Source organism: Phaethon aethereus (assembly GCF_964289735.1).
Source record: "Phaethon aethereus genome assembly, chromosome: 3".
Lineage (NCBI taxonomy): Eukaryota > Metazoa > Chordata > Aves > Phaethontiformes > Phaethontidae > Phaethon > Phaethon aethereus.
Window position 1 is genome coordinate 85,237,166 of NC_138576.1, and position 20,693 is coordinate 85,257,858.

Genomic DNA, 20,693 nt, shown 5'->3' on the forward strand with positions numbered 1-20,693 from the left:
TGAAATATTGAGACCTGTGGTTTGAAGAATCTGCCTTTAACAGAAACTTACACCAGGCTGAAATGAGACAGGCGTGAATGTTGGCTAAGGTGCTCTCAGAGTATCTCACTTCTACTTGGACTATGCCACCTAGTACCTTACTATTAATGCATTGGCATCATTAGCACAAATTATCAGCTGGTGTGAAAGCCAGACACACTGAAGCATTCTCTTTCTTTCTCCTCCTTAAGTTAAAACAAGTTACCATGCCAAAAATATAAAGTTACATTTGTAATTGTTTCAGCCACCTGAGTGATGATAGCACAAAACCAGAGAACAGTAGAAGCCAATCTAGAGCATTTAGAACATCCTATCCATGGAAAACTTGCTTTCAAAAGTATGCTTCTGCTACTCACTAGAGTCTATATATAATTTACCTCCTTTTCACTGGCAAAGGAAAACTTACCTAAATTCAAGTTTACAGTATCACACCATACCAAAATTTTACACCACCTTTCCAATCCCATTAGCTTTAGCTAGTTTAGCTTCGGGATATCATTGATCATTGCCTCATCAGTGCAATTTTTTTTAAGGCAAATGCTAAAGACTGTTAACAACCATTTTCTATGGTCTTGAAGACTAGAGACTGAAATGTTAACTGCCTATCTTGCAAAAAGGTTTCAAGCTTTCAAAAAAACCCACCTTTGTGCTCTTAGAATCTGCCCCAGGTTCTATTCCAAACAGCATTATTTCAGATACCTGCATTAACAGAGCTTTCATGTTTGCCAGATACAGTTTTGACTTGCATCACTTTAGATGTTATTATTCCTGACAGAAATGGATTTGTTATTCTTTCTGCAGCCAGTCATCTATTACCATTCAGATTTGCATTTCTTGCTAAGGTGATCAGTTACAGTTTAAATGATCACATGTCTATTTTCTCAGGAAATGACACGTTTTAAACTTAATTAAAAGCACTGGAAGACCAGCCGTAACATTAAAAATAAATTTTAATGTTAAGTCATTTTTAAATCATTTGCTCTGACACCCAAATGTTCTGAAATTTAAAGTAGTACTATAGGGACACACAAGTGCAGATAAATCTTTATTGCCATAACTTTGTTTTTTTCAAAAATGAGCATTGGGTTTTTAATAGGTCGTAGTTTTATGTCTTTATATGTACAACATTACAACTGCATATTTTAATAATAATGAAGTTAGTGATACTTTGATAACTCAACACAGTGTATTTATAAAATGAATTCTTATCAAAATACACTTTTCACTGGGATAATAAATAAAATCCTGCAAAACCCACCTACACAAAGTTAATTTTAACTCTGGTAGAACCCGATGTGGTACACAGTCCATTAACTACTATGTTTGCCCCTTTATCCCCCTACTGATGCTCATCTTCTGGGGTAAGAAAACATTTTTTCCCCCTGTTGTGGTGTGACCTCATTCAACATCATCTTCAGCCAAGCACTGTGCACTTACAATTCTCTGTAAGAAGGAGAAAAACTCATTCACAATTACATAAAATGGACAGTAGGCAACTGATTATCAAGCAATGTAATTTTACACTGAACACTAAGCAGTGTAATTACTGAGCAAACTGATTAATGTTAAAAATGGTAATCCATTTGACATAAGTTTTTGAAGTCAGTTCCGCAGAAATTACATACTGTGCAATGCCTAACAAAGCCAAAGTCAGATAGATAATATACTATCAGCCTCAAGTGATGACCTTTGTGTGGTTATTGGCACTGTTCTCTAAGGAAACATTTTTGCTGCATTGTTTCCCCAGACCTTTACATCTTGTGTGCCTGACACTTTTCAGAGTTTTGACTAACTATATGGCCCTTAAACTGGAACGTAACCAGGCCTGAGCTGTAAAAAGAGCTAACTGATGCACAGCACTGAGTCTCGGCTTCATGTCAGGTAACACCATCACGGAGTATCCTTGCATTTCCAAGAACGTAAAACATGTTATTTATTCTACAATAAACTTACCTGCTAGCACATTACCAACGTTACCTGCACAGTACTCAGGCTAAAAAGGGAGGGCATCTTATACACAGAGGTATGAACACTTTTATCATCAGGGAAACCCCCAAACTTCCAAAACCCTCATGTGTTCTGGTGCTAGTTAACATTTTGTGTTTATAGCTGGCCCAGAAGCAACAGGCTAGCAAAAGGAACAGACTAATTCTAATGGATTTTTATAGCACTTACAGACACAGATTGTAGATACACAATTAAAAAAACCCTAAAACTCAAGACCCAGTGCAAGAAAGTTACCGCTTTTCTGATCCCCCAATTTGTATTTGGGAAACAGTGGATCCGTTTATAGTATCAGAGCTGCAGTCAGATGTCTCTACTTTAGAAGAGCTTAGCATATCCTGTGCATGACAGAAGTTTTTGTATTTCTGTTTTACCCTGTTTGCTATTAATGCTACATGATATTTTTCATATATACTTTTTAATGTTTGCAACATTAAGGCGTTTCACTTTTTAATGAAACGCCTTAATGTTTCAGGTGGAAAAAACCCCTTCTTTTAATCTAACTGAACATACACAAAAAATGTATTACAAAAAACAATACTCAAGACTGATGTAGTGAGTAAGAGAAGGAGTTCAATTCTTTTCAAACCAAAACAACAAGGAACGTTTTACATACCTGGCTTATTGTAGGGAGCTTAGTTAGAAGCATTTGAAACACTGGTGGTGGAAGAGTCTGCTGTAGAACTTGTAGTAGCTGCTGCGGCTGTCCACACACAGCAATGGCATTGGTCAAATGATCAACACCTTTCTCATATTCACCTGTATGACAAATCATGTTTTGAAATCAACCTTCTTCCACCTACTTTACGTATTTACATTAAAAATCTATCAACAGTGGATTAAATTACTGAGAATCAATCCACACTTTTCTTTCCTCCTCCCTTTCTGGATCTTCTGAATACAGAAGCTTAGAAACTACTAAGTAAACAGATTTTCCTAGGTGAATTTGACTCCCCAAAAGATCTTAGTATATAAAAATAATCTTCTAGCAAAGGTAAAGAAAAATTATTTTACAACCTACCCATCAAAAAACATATGCTATTACCTTGAGCTAGTAGTTCCTCGCCAAGCTGAATCTCCTCAAGGAAAAACTTCTGAACTGCTTCAGCATCTTTCAGATCAGGCAACTGTAACACACACAATAAAACTGAAGTTGGCCCTTAAACATCAGTTAATAAACAAGTCAGAAGAAAACATTCTCAACTGAAATCACACACACACCGTACTGTTACACTGAAACTGGCAAAAGAAATAAAAAGTGTCACCACTAAGTTAAATGTACACAAAACATTTTTGAAAAATCAGACTCATATCATTGCATCACAAATCTGTAGAGAAACAGAGCCTGAAATACCTCTACTCAGTTTGTTAAGAACACAATTTTGCAGCAAATATAAATTCTAAGATGTGTTATGTTTATCACAAACTGTATTTCTTACAGTTGGTTAAGATAAAAATATTTTTTCTTCCAGGACCCATTGGTGATAAGGAAAGAGAAATCAAATACTAATAGCAAAAAACTATCCATTTCAGTTATAGGTGTATCCCATCAATGACTTAAGTCTGAAAAGTCCTTGCACATACTACAAAGAGGAAAACACCATCAATTCACACAGTAAATGTTGTACTTTCTAGTACAAGGCCTCTATCTGACACAAAAAAGGAACAAGCCTTTCATAGGTTATTTGTGAGCATTGAAAAACCTAAAGACTGCACATTTGCAAACGTGTTTGTAACGCTGGAATCAAAACAGATTTTTAAACAAATCTTGCAAATAATACAAATGAAACATCTTTCAAAATAGCATTGCATTACTGAACACAGTATTACCTTTGAAAGCCCTGCTCTCTCTTTGGCAAGCTTCTGTTTCTTCCTTCCTGTTAGAATAAAAACATCTTACATGTTTAATTTATGATTTAAAAAGTCTTATTATAGTTCAAAACCGTGAATAAATCAAAGTTATTTTCAGAATAAGAAACTGGTAATATATTCCAAATATTGAAGACTGAACACAAGACTGCAACCCACTTTGTGCAACAGAAATCATTTAGAGGTCTGATGAGGGCTGGCAGTAGCATATCAACTCAAAATGGTAATTCTTCTCCTGCTGGCTACGGTAAACGGCAATTGTGCAGGGCCTGCAGCACAGCATACCTCATGCACTAGAGGCATGAAGAAGGGAAGCGAATGAGAGTAACACAGGATGATTTCTAACAATGATAAGACATGGAAGAACTGCCTACAGGTTAAGGCTATCTAATTTTGAACTATATGGTACACAACCAACAGGAACTTTGAAGCGTAGTTCCCAAGTCTTTGCTACAAAGCAGCTGAGAAAGTAGTTAAACAGGTGGCAGTATGTCATCATTCCACAGCCAGAGCAATACTAAAGCATACATTTCTGAAATCTGAGGAAAGCAAACATTTACAGCTATTCATACACAAAAGAATAATTACAGTAATACTGGCAATTTCCTTAGAATAATCATTTTTGTAAGTCGTCAGTTCATCAACTGAAATAGTTACACCAAGATAACTTTTAAATACAGCCTACGATTAAACAACTGTACTCTTACTATTTGTCCTTAGTGTCTGCTCAGTGAACATCTATGTTGACAAAGAACAGCTGCCACACAGCCCTGATTTTTCTTTTGAGACAATTTTACAAGCTGGAAATACTTCCAAATATGACTAGCAGTGTTAATGGCAATGAGTTAAAATTTTGCAATTGTCCACATGGTGAAGGCATTCAGGAATACTATTTCCTAGTAGTGATAATGTAACATGTGAAGTTTATGGACAAGATCAAGTGTTCTTTACATAAAGGGAGTTTACATTCTAACTACACAGATCACCTTTCTATCTTCTACAACACCTTACTATCCCTTAGCACCTGAATTTCTACAACTTATTGACCTGTGTATGTTCTTTTACAACATCATATACAGAAAAATATGTCATACAGAACTGTAAGATACTGTAATTTTATCATTATGGTTGTTTCCAATATTAAAGACGAATTTCTCTCTTGAAAATTGGTGCCTTCAATTAGCTCACTCCAAGTTTTCTGATCATTAATTTGCACAAAACTTTAAACTGCACTACTATGCAAACCAGTTTTGCTAATACATAAAATCTTGAAGATGAAATAAAAATAATTTTAAAAAGTAGTATCTGAAATGTTTCATTATCAAACCAAGCCACGTTGCAACTGTAGTGCATTCAGTGAAAACTTCAATGAAAAGTACAAAGAGTAACAGCTTAACGTTTGTACAGCATTTTCAGGAGAAAATTGTGTTTTCTTGGTGTAACTATGACTTCACCTACTAAAACATTACACCAAAAATCACTTACCAGGTTAAGCATTCAGAGATAAAGAAAAAAAAGGCATACTGGTAACTGTAACTCTTTAATAAAAGCTTTTGAGCACTGATCACTCTCATATGAAATCATACACCTTAACCTGAAAATAGTAAGGGAATGTGAAGAATCACCAAGATTTTAAAACTGAACATTGATCTACAGAATCGTTCCAAGTCTAATTACTCTGCAATTTTTCTTCCTCTTAATACGTTTTTACAGGTCTCTTTAGAAGTCCACTAGCTAAAATAATTACAGAAACCAAATAGCTCCAAAGGACACTTCGGAATTCTTCCCATGTTGATTAGCAACACTAGTTTTAAAATATCTTTGCAACAACAGCCAAAAGCTACATTTGTAATACAACAAGCAAAAAGCAATGGTTTGGGGGGAAAAAGAAAAAAAAAACACCTAAAAAACCCCCCAAATATTTTTGTTTTCCCTCGGGGACCTCCAAGAAAATGAAAAATTTCCCTCTTTTCTAAAGACATTATCACATTTAAAAAAGGGGAAAGGCAATCTTTCATAAAAGGAATCTTAGCACAGAAATGCACATGCATCCATCCAAAACAGAAAGCTGAATTGCAGTGCTCAGACTGCACGTGACTTGCAGGTCCTTCAGGCATAGCTCTTGTAACACGGGGAGTAAGTTTCAACGGTGAACCAATGGATAACCTCATGCACTGGCATGGGCTGCAAAAATCCCTGAGTTGCCCCAGCAGGTTCACAACCAGCCCCACAAAGGAGCAGAACAACCAAAAAGCCATTTGCGTCTTCAGCTCCCATCTGTGAAGTCTGCCTACTGCTCTCCTCTCACTCAGCTGTCCAGGCAGAAGGTGCTGTGAGGCAACGCTCAGCACATTCAGAAATTCTGGCCGTTTCTGAATGAAGAGATCAGTATCTATACCTGCATGCAGAACAGTTCTGGTTTATACATTCAAGAACACCAACAGTAAACACATCTAAAATCTTATCATCTCAAAATATAGCTGTGGAAGCTAAGCAGCTCCATACAGCTTTGCTGGCTTTTGGTCCCAAGATTAAATATGGACATGCCCCTGAACTAACAACACCAAAACCTTAAAAAAACACAAACCCTGCTAAATAAATAAGATTAAGACATCTGGAAAACCAAAATCCAGTAGTTCTTCAAGCCTCCCAGGAAATAAAAAATTTTCTTCCTGAAACATGATTCTGGCCACCTCATTTTTATGATGGGCCTTTGCAATGTAAACTTTGGTCCTAACACAGCTCAAAGAGATGTATAATGTAATTGGGATAGAAGGAAAAAAACAAAAATTGGTTCTTCACTTTTCAGCATGTGCTTGATCAAATATGACAGGCAATCTATCCACTGACATGTCAGATCTCCCGTCCTTCCCAAATTTTGGTGACATTGCATCACAATGGCTGAAAAACAATCTTATGATAAGAATGTTAGTGGAAAAGGTCTGCTGCAAAGGTGGTTTCTACAAGTTTTTCATCAAATGCCCGTACTACTGCCTGAGAAATGGTGTATCTTAATCTAAAGAACTGCAACTGGCTGCTGCATTGGACTTTTTCTGGTCAAATATTTTATAGCCCAAGTCTTACTATCCCACAGTAAAAATGCTGTAATGATCAGATCACTGGCACCACTACAGAAGCATCCATACTAAAGAATCGGTTACAGTACTAAAAACAAAACCAAATTCCTTAATATTAGCCTTATATTATAATATTATGGCCTTACAAGCAAAAGCAGCCCAGTGTATCACGTCCAAGGATCATAAAGTCATACAGTGATGTCCTCCAAATGACAGCAGCCATCCCCTATCAAACCACTATAGATTTTTTCCAAGAAAATGTTAATTCTTAATCAGAGCAAGTCTGAAGTTTGTTCAGAATATTACCGGATAGAAGCTCAGATAATGAAAACAATGGGATGCAAAAAGAATTTCCAGTGCTTCTGCAAAAATCTTATGTAATACAGGATCTTCTCTACTTCATAGAGAATCATAAAAAGAACATGGCTGATTATACTACCAAAAATCGATTTTGCTTGTGCAAGACAAACACATACCAGCTTACTATACTAAAAATTCCCAATGAATGACTTGCACTGCAGGGCAAAAAGTACTCGGAAGACACCCAAGAAGTATATGTCTGAGATCCTACATGCATGAGCAAGGGCCTGAAGGTAACATATTCAAAAGACATAATTTGCTGTGGAAGAGCTCACAGAAAGTGAAATTAATATGCTGCTAAGCGTCAACACTGGTCACTCAACAAATTCAATCCATTAAAAGACAGAATCAAAGCGTTTAAGTTACCTTGAAACATCACCGGGCAAATATCCATTTTTAGCCCATTTAGTTATTGACTCTTCCATCCATGAAACTGCTGATGATGCTATGTTTACTTCGGCAAGTTTACCTTAATGGTAATTTCTTCAGATTCGTTATCAAAGGAATACTAAACATTCCCATGATAGAAACAACCCAGCACATTAAACATCAGCTTATTTCTCACGATTCATTTGAGTATCTTGGATGAATCTGAGTACTCACGCTTACAGCTGCATTTAAAACCTTCGCTAATTATTAAAATATTTAAATAATGTTGAAGATGTGAAATAATGAAGAGCCACAGGAGAAGAGCTCTACATTTTGGATTAATCAACAGTTTTCTTTAGCATTCAGTCTTATCCTGGAAGCTAACGACAGAGCTGCCAGGAGGGTTAAGAATGCAGCAGATGAAATACCTGACGGCTGCTACCGGCTCTCGCCTTACCACAGCAACAACTTCACTATAAAAGGTCGCGTTGTTTTATCTGATCTTCTTCCGAAAGCAAAAAAAAATAAAAAATAAACGTCACTAGGGAAATGCGGTGGCGATAACAGTATGGCCGAGTGTGTAGGGTAAAAAAAAAAAAAAAAAAAAAAGGAAGGTGAATTATTTCCAAGCCATGCTTCTGATGCGGAAACGAGTTACCCAATAAGGACAAATATTGCAGAAAACGGGCTGCGGCAAGAAGACCCGTCCTCCGGTTTAGATAACGGGAGAAGGAGAAGGGACCAGCCGCAGGGGTCGGGGCCTGCCTGGCACAAGCGCACCTGAGCGAATGCCGCCCGCCGGCCCTGCCCCAGGCCCCCGGCCCCTCTCGCGCCCTCCCCGCCCGGTGACGGCGGTGACGCGGGCTGCGGCGGCGGGGGCCGAGGGCCGTTCCGGCGCAGGGCCCAGGGCAGAGGGCAGGAGGGCGCTGCGGAGACGCCACGTGCCGCCCGCCGGCCCCCCGCGCGCTGGCCAGGCGGGCAGGCGGGGGAGGGGAGGGGAGGCGGCGGCCGTTGAAGGCAGGGCGCGCGAGGGAGCCGTTGGAGGCCGCCGGGAGAGGAGGTGCGGAGAGGGGAAGGGGCGGCCCGGACACTCACGCTCCCGCAGCCGGTTCTTGAAATTCGGGTCGCTCCGTCTCTTGCGGTCGAAGTAGATGCAGTAGCCAATGAAAAGGGCCCCGCAAAGGCCCGCCGCGATGGCGCTGGTCTTGCCCACCATCATCGTGCCCGGCGCCGAGGGGAAGGTCCCGCCCCGCCGCCGCCCCCCGCCCCCTCCCTCCCTCCCGCCGCGCGGCCGGCGCCGAGCTCCGCAGGCACCTTGGGGCGAGCGGGCAGCCAGAAAGGACCCCGCCTCGCTTCCGCTGGCGTCATCACCCAGCGCCGGCAAGGGCGCCTCCTCCAGTGCCTGCGGGGAGGCCACCCGCCCGCCCCGAAAGGCATGCGCGGGTGGTCCTGGCCCTGCCCCCCAACCCCCGCAAGAGCGAAGTCTGGTCAACTAAAGCTTAAGTTAAAAAAAGCGGAACAAACCAACTGCCTAGGTAATGATTTTACGTATCATCGCAGCCTTAGTCTGCACACGAGCCACTTTTTCTGTAGTCATTTTGAACAATTCTACGTAACGCCAAAAGAAAGAATTCAGTTAACCTCTGCAGCACAACCTCAGTTGGGGATGTAACTTTTTAGCAGGGACTGTTGCAACAGGACAAAGGGTAATGGCTTTAAACTAAAAAACGATAAATTTAGACTAGCTATAAGGAAGAAATGTTTCACAATGAGTGTGATGAAACCCTGGCACAGGTCGCCCAGAGAGGTGGTAGATGCCCCATCCGTGGAACCATTCCAGGCCAGGTTGGACACGGCTCTGAGCAACCTGGTCTAGCTGAAGATGTCCCTGCTCACGGCAGGGGGGTTCCCTTCCAAACCAAACCGTTCAGTGACTCTATGATGTATTCCTGGAGCACAGTAATAAATTCACGCAGCATCTGCACTGCAAGCGGGGTATGGACATGTAACGCACACTGCCTTGTGGGAGAAGCCAAAAAGCCCCAGAGTGAAGACTAAGAATGAATACAGCTGTGTTACAAACAAAAAATGACAGAACACTCTTGTGTACATCAAACTTTATAACGACGAACACTTTTATACGTTTGATTTTTATCAGAGGACTGTTTGTTTTTCCCAGCTTTATTTCTCGGAATAGTTTTTAGTCTTTTTGGTTTGGTGCTCTTCTTTAACTGGATTGCTTTTTCACCAACAAATGAATCATTAGATCGTGTTTTGGTTTTTAATGTGGTATCAACTCTGTCCTTAGGAGCACGAGGCTGACCTGGACTTTTCTGTGGTGCCTTCCATTTCTCGCCACAGCGCTTCACTCGTATCTTTCTTCCCATCAGAACAGTCTCATTGAGTTTCAGCGCAAGATGTACAGCATCTGTATTCTACAAAAACAGACATGCCGTTTAAAAGCAGCATTACTTCCAATCGATTGCTTTCAAATAAACAGTTCCCCATCTTTAATTTTTGTAAGCAAGATTTTACAATAAAGAGCGCTCAAACTGCCCTATGTATTGAATGTCACAACATCTCTGCTCAGAAAACACCAGCACACCCACATAGCCCACGCCCTGAGGCACAAACACTTGAAAATGGGCTATAAAACAGCTTATGTGAGATGGGAAAGACAGAGGAAGAGAGATGAAGGAGAAACCGGGGAAAAAAGGTATAGGGCTGCAGGAAACAGACTTAGGAAGATGAGGCTGGGAGACTGCCATGAGAAAGCAAGCTGTACTGAATTGCAAACAGAGAGAACCAGTAAGCCAGCCAGCTGCAGGGAAGAATTCCACTCATATTTTGACACATTAAGAAATGGGAGAAAACTTCAGTTGTACCAGAACACTTCATCTGTCCCTCCTTTAAGTCTTTCCCTTAAAGTTCATTTCTTTCACCCCAACGTTCTACAACTTTTCTTTGTACACAACCTAAAATAGTTTGCTTTGTATCTGCTTCCACAGAACTGGTCTTCCTAGCTGCTATTAACATACACAACAATGCTACCACTTAATGTCATATACAAATCCAAAAAATTATTTAAAAATTTTTAAAAGGCCATAAAGGCAAATCCCAATTCAGTTTCTGAAGAACTCCCAGTGTCCTGAAGCACACCATTCACACATACCTCAAAGAGAACGTAGCCGAAGCCTTTACCCAAGCCGGTCTTTCTGTCTCTCACAATTCGCACTGCTACTACACCTCCACATACAGAAAAGTGCTCTCGCACGGCATCATCACTGATGTCTGCAGGCAAATACAATGACACAGATGTCTCTTCAGCCAGACACACAGCTTTTGAAGCCTGGCCCAAATCCAAATGTTTTATATTTGTCAAGTCAGGTACACAAACATACAGAAGTTAACAATGCAGACTTTATAAAGGGCTTGTTTTTTTATTTTATATAAAAAATAATTTGGTATTATTTTATAATTTGACAGTTACTGATTCTCTAGCTTTGAAGAGTACAATGTAACTCACAAAGCAGAATGAAGGCAAAGACTGAATTAAATTTTTCAAATAATTTTATTTTTTGTTTGAACATAATAGAAATTAAGATTCATGCTATTTTTGTCGCTCATTCTTATGCCAGGATCTCTTTCTAAGAATTAATGCTGCTGATAATAAGCTTGAGCTGGCAGCTCTTGAAGTCTAATACTCATTGACTGAACCCTGAATTTTAGCTGAATGGGGGAGAAGGAATTTACAGTGTCCAGCCACAGTTGCTACACAATTATTTTGATAATGGCTGGATGTACAAGGCTTTTTTCTGCTGCCTATGTGAGCAAACAGGTGTGATGTACCAACACAAGAATACAGGTTATTTTCTTTTCTGTACAGGTACACTTCATACCATGGTAAATCCCTTTACACAGACATAATCATATCTGTGCTAAGCCGGAAGGGACACACGGACTGAATTTAGTAGTACAGGTTTAATTACAGCAATGGGACTTAGATGTTCTGAGAAAGGTTCAAGCTGCTGAAGCCATTTTCAGCACACTGCCAATGTCCAAACAGTTCTTTTCTGCAGGATGCACACAGGAACGTACAGCACTGACGCAAGCGCTACACAACAGGCATAGGTAACATCACCACAATTATATTTGTCACCTATCCAGATTTTCAGACAGGTCAAGTTTCAGGCTGAAGTCTAAAGCCTGTTTGTTTCAGCATTACTGGCAGCTCTGCATCAGGCCATAGGCACAGGGCATGCCTTCATCCTGTGTATTTACATGTCTATACCACCCTTAAGATGCTCGCCCCAAGCATCCTGACTCCAATTATACCATCATATGGACCACACCTGATGGCGATCCCTTCATCTACTCTCCAGCCTACTCAGCAGCAGCTGAATACTCATCAAGCACTGACTGAACTATACAGTAAGCACCTCCACATGGGTAACAACTGATTGCCAACAGATGCCTGGACAGAGTCATTCACAGACAGCATCAAAATGAGAAACCATCACTGTGTATTCACTTGGAAGTAGTTCACAAACAGCTACCAGTACACATTTGACAGTTTAAAAAGCTATGGCCTATGCAGTTTAGTCATATTTATTTAAAAAACATCAAGTAACACCAAGAACTAAAAGTGCTTGCAGTTCTAGTTACAATAAAGGAAACAATTAATCTGCAGAACTTGCCAGAAACTTATAACCCCCGTAGGTGTTTCAGTTAAAAAAAACCTGCTATTTAAAAAATTAATTCCAGCAAAAGATATTTAGCTACCTAAACATGCCAGCCTAAATATCAATAAATAAAACCCTCTAATGTAACACATTCCATAAATGTTAAATAATGATGTATAACAATCCATATTAATTAGACTTACCATATGAGAGATTTCCCAAGAATACAGATCGTTTATTGTCATGCTAAAGAAAACAAGAGATACGAGACAGTAAGTTATTTGATATGGGGGGGAAAGGGGGGGGGTTCTAGTCACACATCTTACTTACCGAACTGTTTTTTGATGCAATGTCAACTCTGATGTGAAATCCACTAGCAATTTCTGTTCCATTTCTTTTGTATCCAAAACCAGAAAGTTTTAAAAACAAAATGAACAAGTCTTACTTAATTTACAATGTCGCCATGTAGCATTATTCCAAAAGCAAATTTACTTCTAAGTTTGAAAAAACATTTTATCCCAATTCAAGCAAAAGAGAGGAGGTGGTTTAAATTTATCTTTTAACATCCTGTAAGTCTACATTTTCAACAGGGAATGAGGAACAAAACCAAGACTCACTCTTTTAGAGCCTTAATGGCGTCACATTCTTCCTTAAATACAACATAAGCATTAATGAACTTCGCATTAGGGTGCACCTTATGCCTGGAAGGTTAAAAAGATGCATATTGTTAAATCATTCTGATGGTGTGCAGTGCACAAGCACTCCTTATTAAACACATTTATGCCTCCTCTAGTTTTGTGCACAGTTAACAACTTCATTTCTCTTAAACACAGAGCTAGCCCCTTATGCCCAATGGAGTCTCACTGTACACCTTACACAGCCTGTATATGCATCCTGATCAAGCTTCCTCAGCTCATAAATATATCCAAAGGAATTAAAGACTATCAGTGTCTTCCTCCTTCCTAAAATGTAAGAAATGCAACCTATGTTAACAGATTACTTACTAGTATACCGGGCACATAATTATTTTTCACTTCTCAAGAAAATTTATATAGACACAAAGGTAATTAAAAAAGTCGTGAGAAACACAAAATAATAAAAAAACTAATATAAACAAACAGGTAACAACCAACACTTAAAAATTATTCTTGCCTTGAAAAATAAATCATGAAATTCACAAAAGGAACCTACTTTATTGCTGCTAACTTTTTGGATAAAGTGTCTTCTGCAGGAACCTTTAAGATAAAAAGAGCTTTAGTTAAGTGGGCCTAGTGTCAATTTATCTCAAATATTTGTTCTTGAAAACAAAGAGGAATTAAAACAGGCACCCTTCCCACTCAAAGCAATGTGGCCACAGTACAGTGAGCAACTGACATAAGTGGCTATCCCTAGAGATGATCTAGAAAGACCTCAGAATTAGATAGCTTGCTTTGACTTCATCTGTTATGTTTCTTGAGCTCCAAGACTGTTACCTTCAACTGTTTTACACAGTACCTTGTTTTACAAGCAATGTCTTTGCTATTACAATTTAAAAACAGGTAAATAATAACTTAGATAAACAAGCAATAATAAAGGCATTCTTCTCACAGAGAAAATATAGCTCTGACAGTATCAACTGCTGTTACAGGAAAAGTAAAATGTGATGAAAGGAAAGACAGGTCTGCAGTGCCTCTGTGGTAAGACCTCCAAGCTGCCTTCTAATGGCAAAAAAATACACTCCCAAACCCACTTCTGAAGTAATGAAGATACAAGCCTTATGAATAATTTAAGATCAGAAACATAATTTTATTATATAGCATTAGAGGAAATAACCTACCAAAGACCGGAACCGAATGGATTTTATTTGTCCATACTCTTTAAAAAGAGATTTCAGCATCTAAACAGAAAATATTACAAATATTCAATACATTTTTGCAACCTGGTAATAAGAATTATTGTTGAATATTTATTGGTAAGATTGGTTTTACATTATTTTCATTTTACTTTACAAGGTAAAGTGCTACTGAAAATATGCAAGTACTTTGTAACTGTTTCTGTGTTTCTTGTGGCAGTTTCTTATTCTACAAATTGCCAAAACTGAATTCGTACTCCTTACTATGGAAGAGTATAAATCTAACATATTCTATGCATATAAATCTAACATATTCTTCTTCTATTCTATGAAGTATTATCTGCATTCAGAATTAGATGCGTTCTCTAGCTTTGTAATTGTAAGTCATTTTGTATTCAATTCTACTAAAGAAAGAGAAACTGCATCCACCGTTGTAAAAAGCCTAACTCCAGTATAACAAAAGAGATAGCCTCTAATTGTTTCTGATAACGAGCATTATTTCCTACTTTCCCAAAAAGCAATTTTAGGCACAAGTATGTGTGACTTCTCATCTGGAAACGCCCCGTCAAACTAAAGACTGCTGCAATTCTTTTCTTTCCTTTAGCAGATGGAATCCACTCACATACCTGAACAGTACAGTTGACAGGCAAGTTTCCAACAAACACAGTTCTTCTGTTTACCGTTTCATCAACCACCTTTTTTTTCTTTTGTTGTTTTACAGTAGTGCCTGTGTCTGAATTAACAACACTTTTGGTGACGGCAGGAGAAGCACCCTTTTTTTGCTTCATTTTGTTTTGAAACAGTTTTTGCTCTTCCTCTTCATCTGCCCGCTCCAAAGCACTCTCTCTTATCAGAAAGAGACAAGCAAATCATAATTGATGGGGAAAAAAATAAGAGTTTTTGAGGTCAAAGAATTGAAGCATCCAAGATAAATATTTTATTTTAAATTATATCCAACATAAAATTTCAAACATTATTGCTTATTATGCATAAACAAACATATCTGACCATTCCCTAACATGGAAAACTATTTGCTGTCCCTAGGACGTGGCATCCACTATTTAGTAGGAGTAATAAAGAATTCAGAATTAAGTAATTTGATATCCTCTAAAATTGAAGCGGGAGGGGGGAATCGTCTTTGCATACTAGAACTAGAGAGAGATTTAATTCATCCCAGTATTCAGGACACTCATAACAAACAATCCTTTGGGATCCATCCATACACTCACAAGTCGATCTACCCAAACTTCCTGTAAGAACATGAAGAATAAGCAGATCTGAAGAAGCCTCTGGAACACTACTCACACTCAAACAGCAAGCAACTTTCATGGGCATGGAAGATGCAACAACACACAGTGCCAGAGAGAGGACTAGGTGTTAGCCTCAAGCTACAACCAGGCAAAATTCATTATCCAAATTTCATTGTACAGAGACTAGCTTCTTGCCTATGCTGACAGCATCTTAGTTCAACCCTGAGTATTTAAGGGAACAGACAGTGTAGTTCTATGTCACAGCAGAGGGCAAGCGTGATAAAGACAACTAACTCTGGTACCTTGCTGCTGCTGAACCCGCCTCTGCTCCTTTGACTGTGGCTCAGCTGGATAAAGCCAGCCACAGTTACAAAGCATCACCTCTCGTGCCAGAGAGAACCCTTTGTCTAAATCTACAAACCTCCAGACCTGTTAGCTCTCTAACATGGAATCTACACTTCACAGACCTAGAAATTCAGAAAGTTGGAAGTGTTTACTACCTTCTGGGGGAAATTACAGAAAATTTTCACAATCTTCTTAAATGCAAGGTTCAAGATGAAACATAGAATCTTTAGGTTGGGAGGGACCTTGAAAGGTCACCTGGTCCAACCCCCCCTGCAGTGAGCAGGGGCATCTTTAACTAGATCAGGTTGCTCAGAGCCCTGTCCAACCTGACCTGGAATGTTTCCAGGGATGGGGCATCTACCACCTCCCTGGGCAACCTGAGCCAGTGTCTCACCACCCTCATGGTGAAAAATCTCTTCCTTATACTTAGTCTAAATAGAACTTGATTGTTTCACTGAACTCACAAACTTATGATTAATCTAGATGTTAGGTTTTTTAAATCTTATTATAAAAACATATCACCTGCTCACCTGTTTGCCAATTTTTTTTCTGCTTCTGAAAGTTCCTTCTTTCTGACTTTCTTTGCTTTTATAGGAGGCTCTTGTATGACAGATGAGCTCTGGTCTTCTGACACTTTCTCCACTTCTTTTGCATGCTTTCTTTTCTTATTTTCCTTTAAAAAATTTTTTTAAAAAATTAACTTGAAAAACAAAATTCCAGAAACGCCCTACAATTATTTTATGTACCATAATTTATTTGTAGCACCACTAACTGAAGCAAACAACTCCAAGAAGTGGTGCTTCCCACACCCAGACCTGCCTGCTCGCGGGTGCACCCACTCGGCCTCGTCACGGCACTCCCAGCCCACGGCGGATCACCGCCGGGACAGCACACCGCGAAAAGCGACCGTCGCCCTCGCACCTCAAAGATTCACTTCTCGGCTCCCAGGAGGACGCACCCCCCGCTAACCGCGCCCTTCGGTAAGCCGCCCGCCCTCCCGTCAACCGCCCACCGCAGTTACTTGGCCCCTCGCGGGCACGGACGCGCAGGCAGGAAGAAACCGCTCCGCTGCCACCCACACCCGCCGCCCCGGCAGAGACCGGGCCCCTGGGGGCTGAGCACCCGCTATCCCGGCTCGTCGGCAGGCCAGGAGGGGCGCGGGGCGGCACTTACCCCCGCCGCGGCCACCAGCACCGTCGGGGCGGCGGAGCTGAAGAGGCGCGCGAGTGGCGCGGCGGCCGCCCCGCCCGGCCAGAGGCTGTCCGCCACCTGCCCCACCACGTACTCCGCCCGGCCGTCCCGCCGGGCCGCGCCGCCAGCCCCGCCTCGCCCCCGGGGCGGGGGCGCTATGAGGGACCTCTGCTCCGCCACCTCCGGGCCCTCCGCGCCCCGCCGGCGGGCCGCCATGGCTGCTCACGAGGTGAGGGGAATGGACTCGGCGCGCGTCACTTCCGGCGCGCGGGGTCGCTGAGGGGGACGGTGCTGGCGCGGCGATCCCCTTGGCAGCCCTCCGTGAGGGACCGGGGCCGGGGCCGGCGGCGGGAAGGGCGGCGTGCGGGGCGCTTAGCCCCGCGTAGGCGCTGGGGGAAGTACTTCTTGCAGCTGCCGCCTTCCTTTGCCTGACGGTGTCCTCACGAGTGCGATCCAGCCCGCATCCATGGTGAAGTTTAAAAAAAAAAAAACCACCAAGCAAACAATAAAAACCAACCCCACACCCCCCCGAGCCCCCAGTTAATGTCTGTGCAAGACGTTCTCGTTGTCCTCGAGCACAGATTAAGCGGAAACCATCACGAAGTTTGGCCTGTGCTAGGCTGCCACACGCTGAACGGAGGAGGGCTGACACAAAAGGAACACACCCGCCTGGGTGGGTGACCTCATGCTGCGTTCAGAGGTGGAACGCATGCTCCTGGTGCTCACGCGGCCCCCTTCATAGTAGCTCACCTTGAGAGAGGCCTGGAAAAGGACTAGAAAAGGCAAAGGGGGAAGGGGTGCAAAGAGTACCCAAACCCAAATGATTCCTATGACTTATTGGCCTGCAACAGGCATGGTACACGCTGCGAACACCGTGGGTTTATAGAATGAGCACGGAGCCACAGGCAGTTGTTGCTTCAACAGTCAGAAGTTTCTAGAGCACCAGAGAGGCTGTCCCAAAGCATCACTCGGGCAGTCAGTTTCTGTCGGGATCGTTTCACCCAGCCCTGGGACCCACAGCCGGCCTCTAAAGCACACAGGGATTTTTCTGACAAAAAGCACCCGAGACCCAGTACTTCTCAGGGCATTCGAGGGCTGTAGCCTGCAGGGCAGGAAAGGGAGGAACCAGCCATGCCTCTTTGCCCCAGTGTGGCTCTGGAGCCAGCAGAGGCAAGTGCTCTGGCTCATCAGGTAGCACCGGGCAACTGATCTACCCGGGAAAGACCGAGTTGTTCCGTTAATTCTCAAAAAGAGCGCTTCCCAGCCCAGGCCACAGTGCAGCTGATGGGTAAGGAAGTTTGGTCTGTTACTAACTCCCTGAAATTAGGCATCTAACTGAGATCTCCTTTTAGACCTCCCTGTCCAGAATGTAATTTTAAGTGCCAATTGATGTGATGATAATTGGAAAGGCATAGAAAAATCACCACACACTTAAAGGCTGAAGCAAATACGAGCAACTCCTCTGTTTAAGAGTTTGTGCACTTTCTGAACTGCTAGCATTAGCAGTTTTGTCGGCACCAATGTCCAACTGAAGGCAACACAAGTAATCCAGCTAGGGAATAAAGCGTTAGTCGTGACATGTGCACCAGGCATCCCGTCTGGCCTTCTGGATGCCGGAGAAGGTGGGGACCCTCATTGATGGGGTCAGCCTAAGCAAATACACAAATTCTTAAAAACTGGTAGGTGGCTGCTGCAGTACTTGTATTGGCTTTTCCAATCTACCTTCACACAGTAGAGCAGTTGTGAAGGTGACAGAGGTGGGGCAGAACAGGCTGAGCCATCATAATACATCAGAATTACACTGGACAAGTGTTCAGCTGGCTGACTTCAGAGACTCGTTCATTGCTGAAACTCAACAAAAGGCATATGGCCTCTAGGAACTCTGCCAGAGAGCGAGTTTGAGCCCTGTGGCAACAGGAAAATTTCTCAGCACAATGGAAACTACACAGTAAGTACAAGCATGGGTGAAGACAGTAAAGAAAGGGAGTTGGCAGCCATGCAGCCAACCTTCAAAGCAAGGTGCGCTTTCTCTTAGCATATGCAGATAGTCTACGCTCTCAGCTATTCTCGACACAATCAAACATGAGACAGGCAAAACTGATTCTGTTGCTCAGCCAAGGTGTAAATGATAAAGGAAGAATAGTTTGTCTCATTTTGCCTTTTGGGTCATGGTCAGAGCAGGCACTTGAGAGTTTGGGCACAGCCCAGCCATCACTGCTAGGGGGAAATCTCAGCTGTAAGCACGGTGTGCATGCCGAGCAAGGAGTACACCCATGTGTAAAGCGGCATTATAATACATAGCCTGAGAAGCAGCTCAGGTTTGACCCAATGAACGTGGGATAAAATTGCCTGGCCGGCAGTTCACCAGGGGTACCTTCCGTTGCAACCACTGGGGCACAAGTAACATGAACCCGTAGAGTAACATTTACAGACATGCTTCACAGAAGAGGTGCAATATAGAACATCCAGAACGGATTTTTGACTAGTCATTAAACTGTATGAGAGGTACAACAAAAATTAAATAATCTCTGTATTAAAGAACAGCAAAAAGCCTATTTATGCAAAAACGCGATTTGGGAGTGGGGAGGTGACTAATGATTCCTGTTTTAAACAGGTAAACAAACAAATTCACTCATAGCACACCAGTCAGCAACTGTCACATCAAAGCACAAATGCTGGCACTAAAACTGAGAGCTGGTCAAGTAGCAGTGAGTGGAAAGCTGAATTTGTTCTTGCTTGCCCAGATGTAGTTCCCTGTTAAATCAATGCCAGTTATGTCTACTGAGACTGAAAAGGCAGAACTGAACTATTATGACTGATTCTGCTAAACTTCAACATATGTAACTATCCTCCGAGTAGCCCCACTGAAATTATTAAAATTACTCCTGGCAGTCTCGGATCACTGGTAATTATTAACATAGTCAATGTTTCCAAAGCTTATCATCGTTTGTTATTTATCATTCTTGTGAGTAATCTATCATTTTGCAGGGGTAACAGTATTTTGGTCAACTGAACTACAGCCAAACATGATGTAAACAGATACAACACTGAAAATTTTATTCCAGTTTCACTTCCACTGAATCTGAACTTGAAGCAGTCGATATCAGAAGTCAGCAAATATCTTCGGGAGCTTGCTTTTACATTTTCAAACTACATGAATTAATGTGAATCAAAATTCATCTTTATTTCAACCGGCGCTGCCTTAACGATCTCAATCGGCCAAGCTTTCTCCTTCTGCTGAAAAAGAGGATGAATTTTAATTAATCGCTAAGAGGAAAATGAGGCCAGTGTACCTGCTCTAGCTTATCTTTATATGCTTATTACAGTATACCAAAGGTCATTTGCTAAACTGCTTCTGCAGCTTGATGTCATTTTAATGAACACACTATGGTTGCTTAATTAAACTGTTAGAAACAAAATCAGGGATTCACAAACTATGGCATTTTATTTCAGAGGCCTTTGCTTACATTTGTACAATATATTACATAATTCTCCATTTTCTGCAGAACCTAATATATATTTTATAGCTTTTTTCTATAAGCTTTTCCTTCAATGTTTGTCAACAAATTTTTACAGTCCTGTACAATTCTGAATACTTTGAAACCATTTTCAATAAAATCAGTTAACCTTAAGCACACACTACGAAGACTGAAAATGCTTTTCTTAGAAAAGTCAA

At 41.3% G+C, this 20,693-nt stretch overlaps 2 protein-coding genes across 2 annotated transcripts; both read right to left on the bottom strand.

Annotated features, from left to right (window-relative positions):
• Nucleotides 1-1,114: 1,114 nt before the first annotated feature.
• On the bottom strand, nucleotides 1,115-9,299 carry TOMM20 (translocase of outer mitochondrial membrane 20). The gene is made up of 5 exons (XM_081997652.1): nucleotides 8,814-9,299; nucleotides 3,874-3,920; nucleotides 3,089-3,170; nucleotides 2,660-2,802; nucleotides 1,115-1,482 (listed from the first exon to the last, which is right to left on the bottom strand). Exons 1-5 carry the CDS (start codon nucleotides 8,935-8,937, stop codon nucleotides 1,438-1,440), a joined length of 441 nt encoding a protein of 146 aa, XP_081853778.1. The 5' UTR covers nucleotides 8,938-9,299; the 3' UTR covers nucleotides 1,115-1,437.
• A 530-nt stretch (nucleotides 9,300-9,829) lies between these two features.
• On the bottom strand, nucleotides 9,830-17,997 carry RBM34 (RNA binding motif protein 34; the record flags this gene model as incomplete). Its single annotated transcript, XM_081998565.1, has 10 exons — nucleotides 17,000-17,997; nucleotides 16,357-16,499; nucleotides 14,858-15,077; nucleotides 14,217-14,276; nucleotides 13,592-13,635; nucleotides 13,018-13,101; nucleotides 12,731-12,794; nucleotides 12,604-12,646; nucleotides 10,891-11,009; nucleotides 9,830-10,153 (listed from the first exon to the last, which is right to left on the bottom strand). The coding sequence occupies exons 1-10, from the start codon at nucleotides 17,231-17,233 to the stop codon at nucleotides 9,830-9,832; spliced, it is 1,335 nt and encodes a 444-aa protein (XP_081854691.1). The 5' UTR covers nucleotides 17,234-17,997.
• Between the last annotated feature and the right edge of the window lie 2,696 nt (nucleotides 17,998-20,693).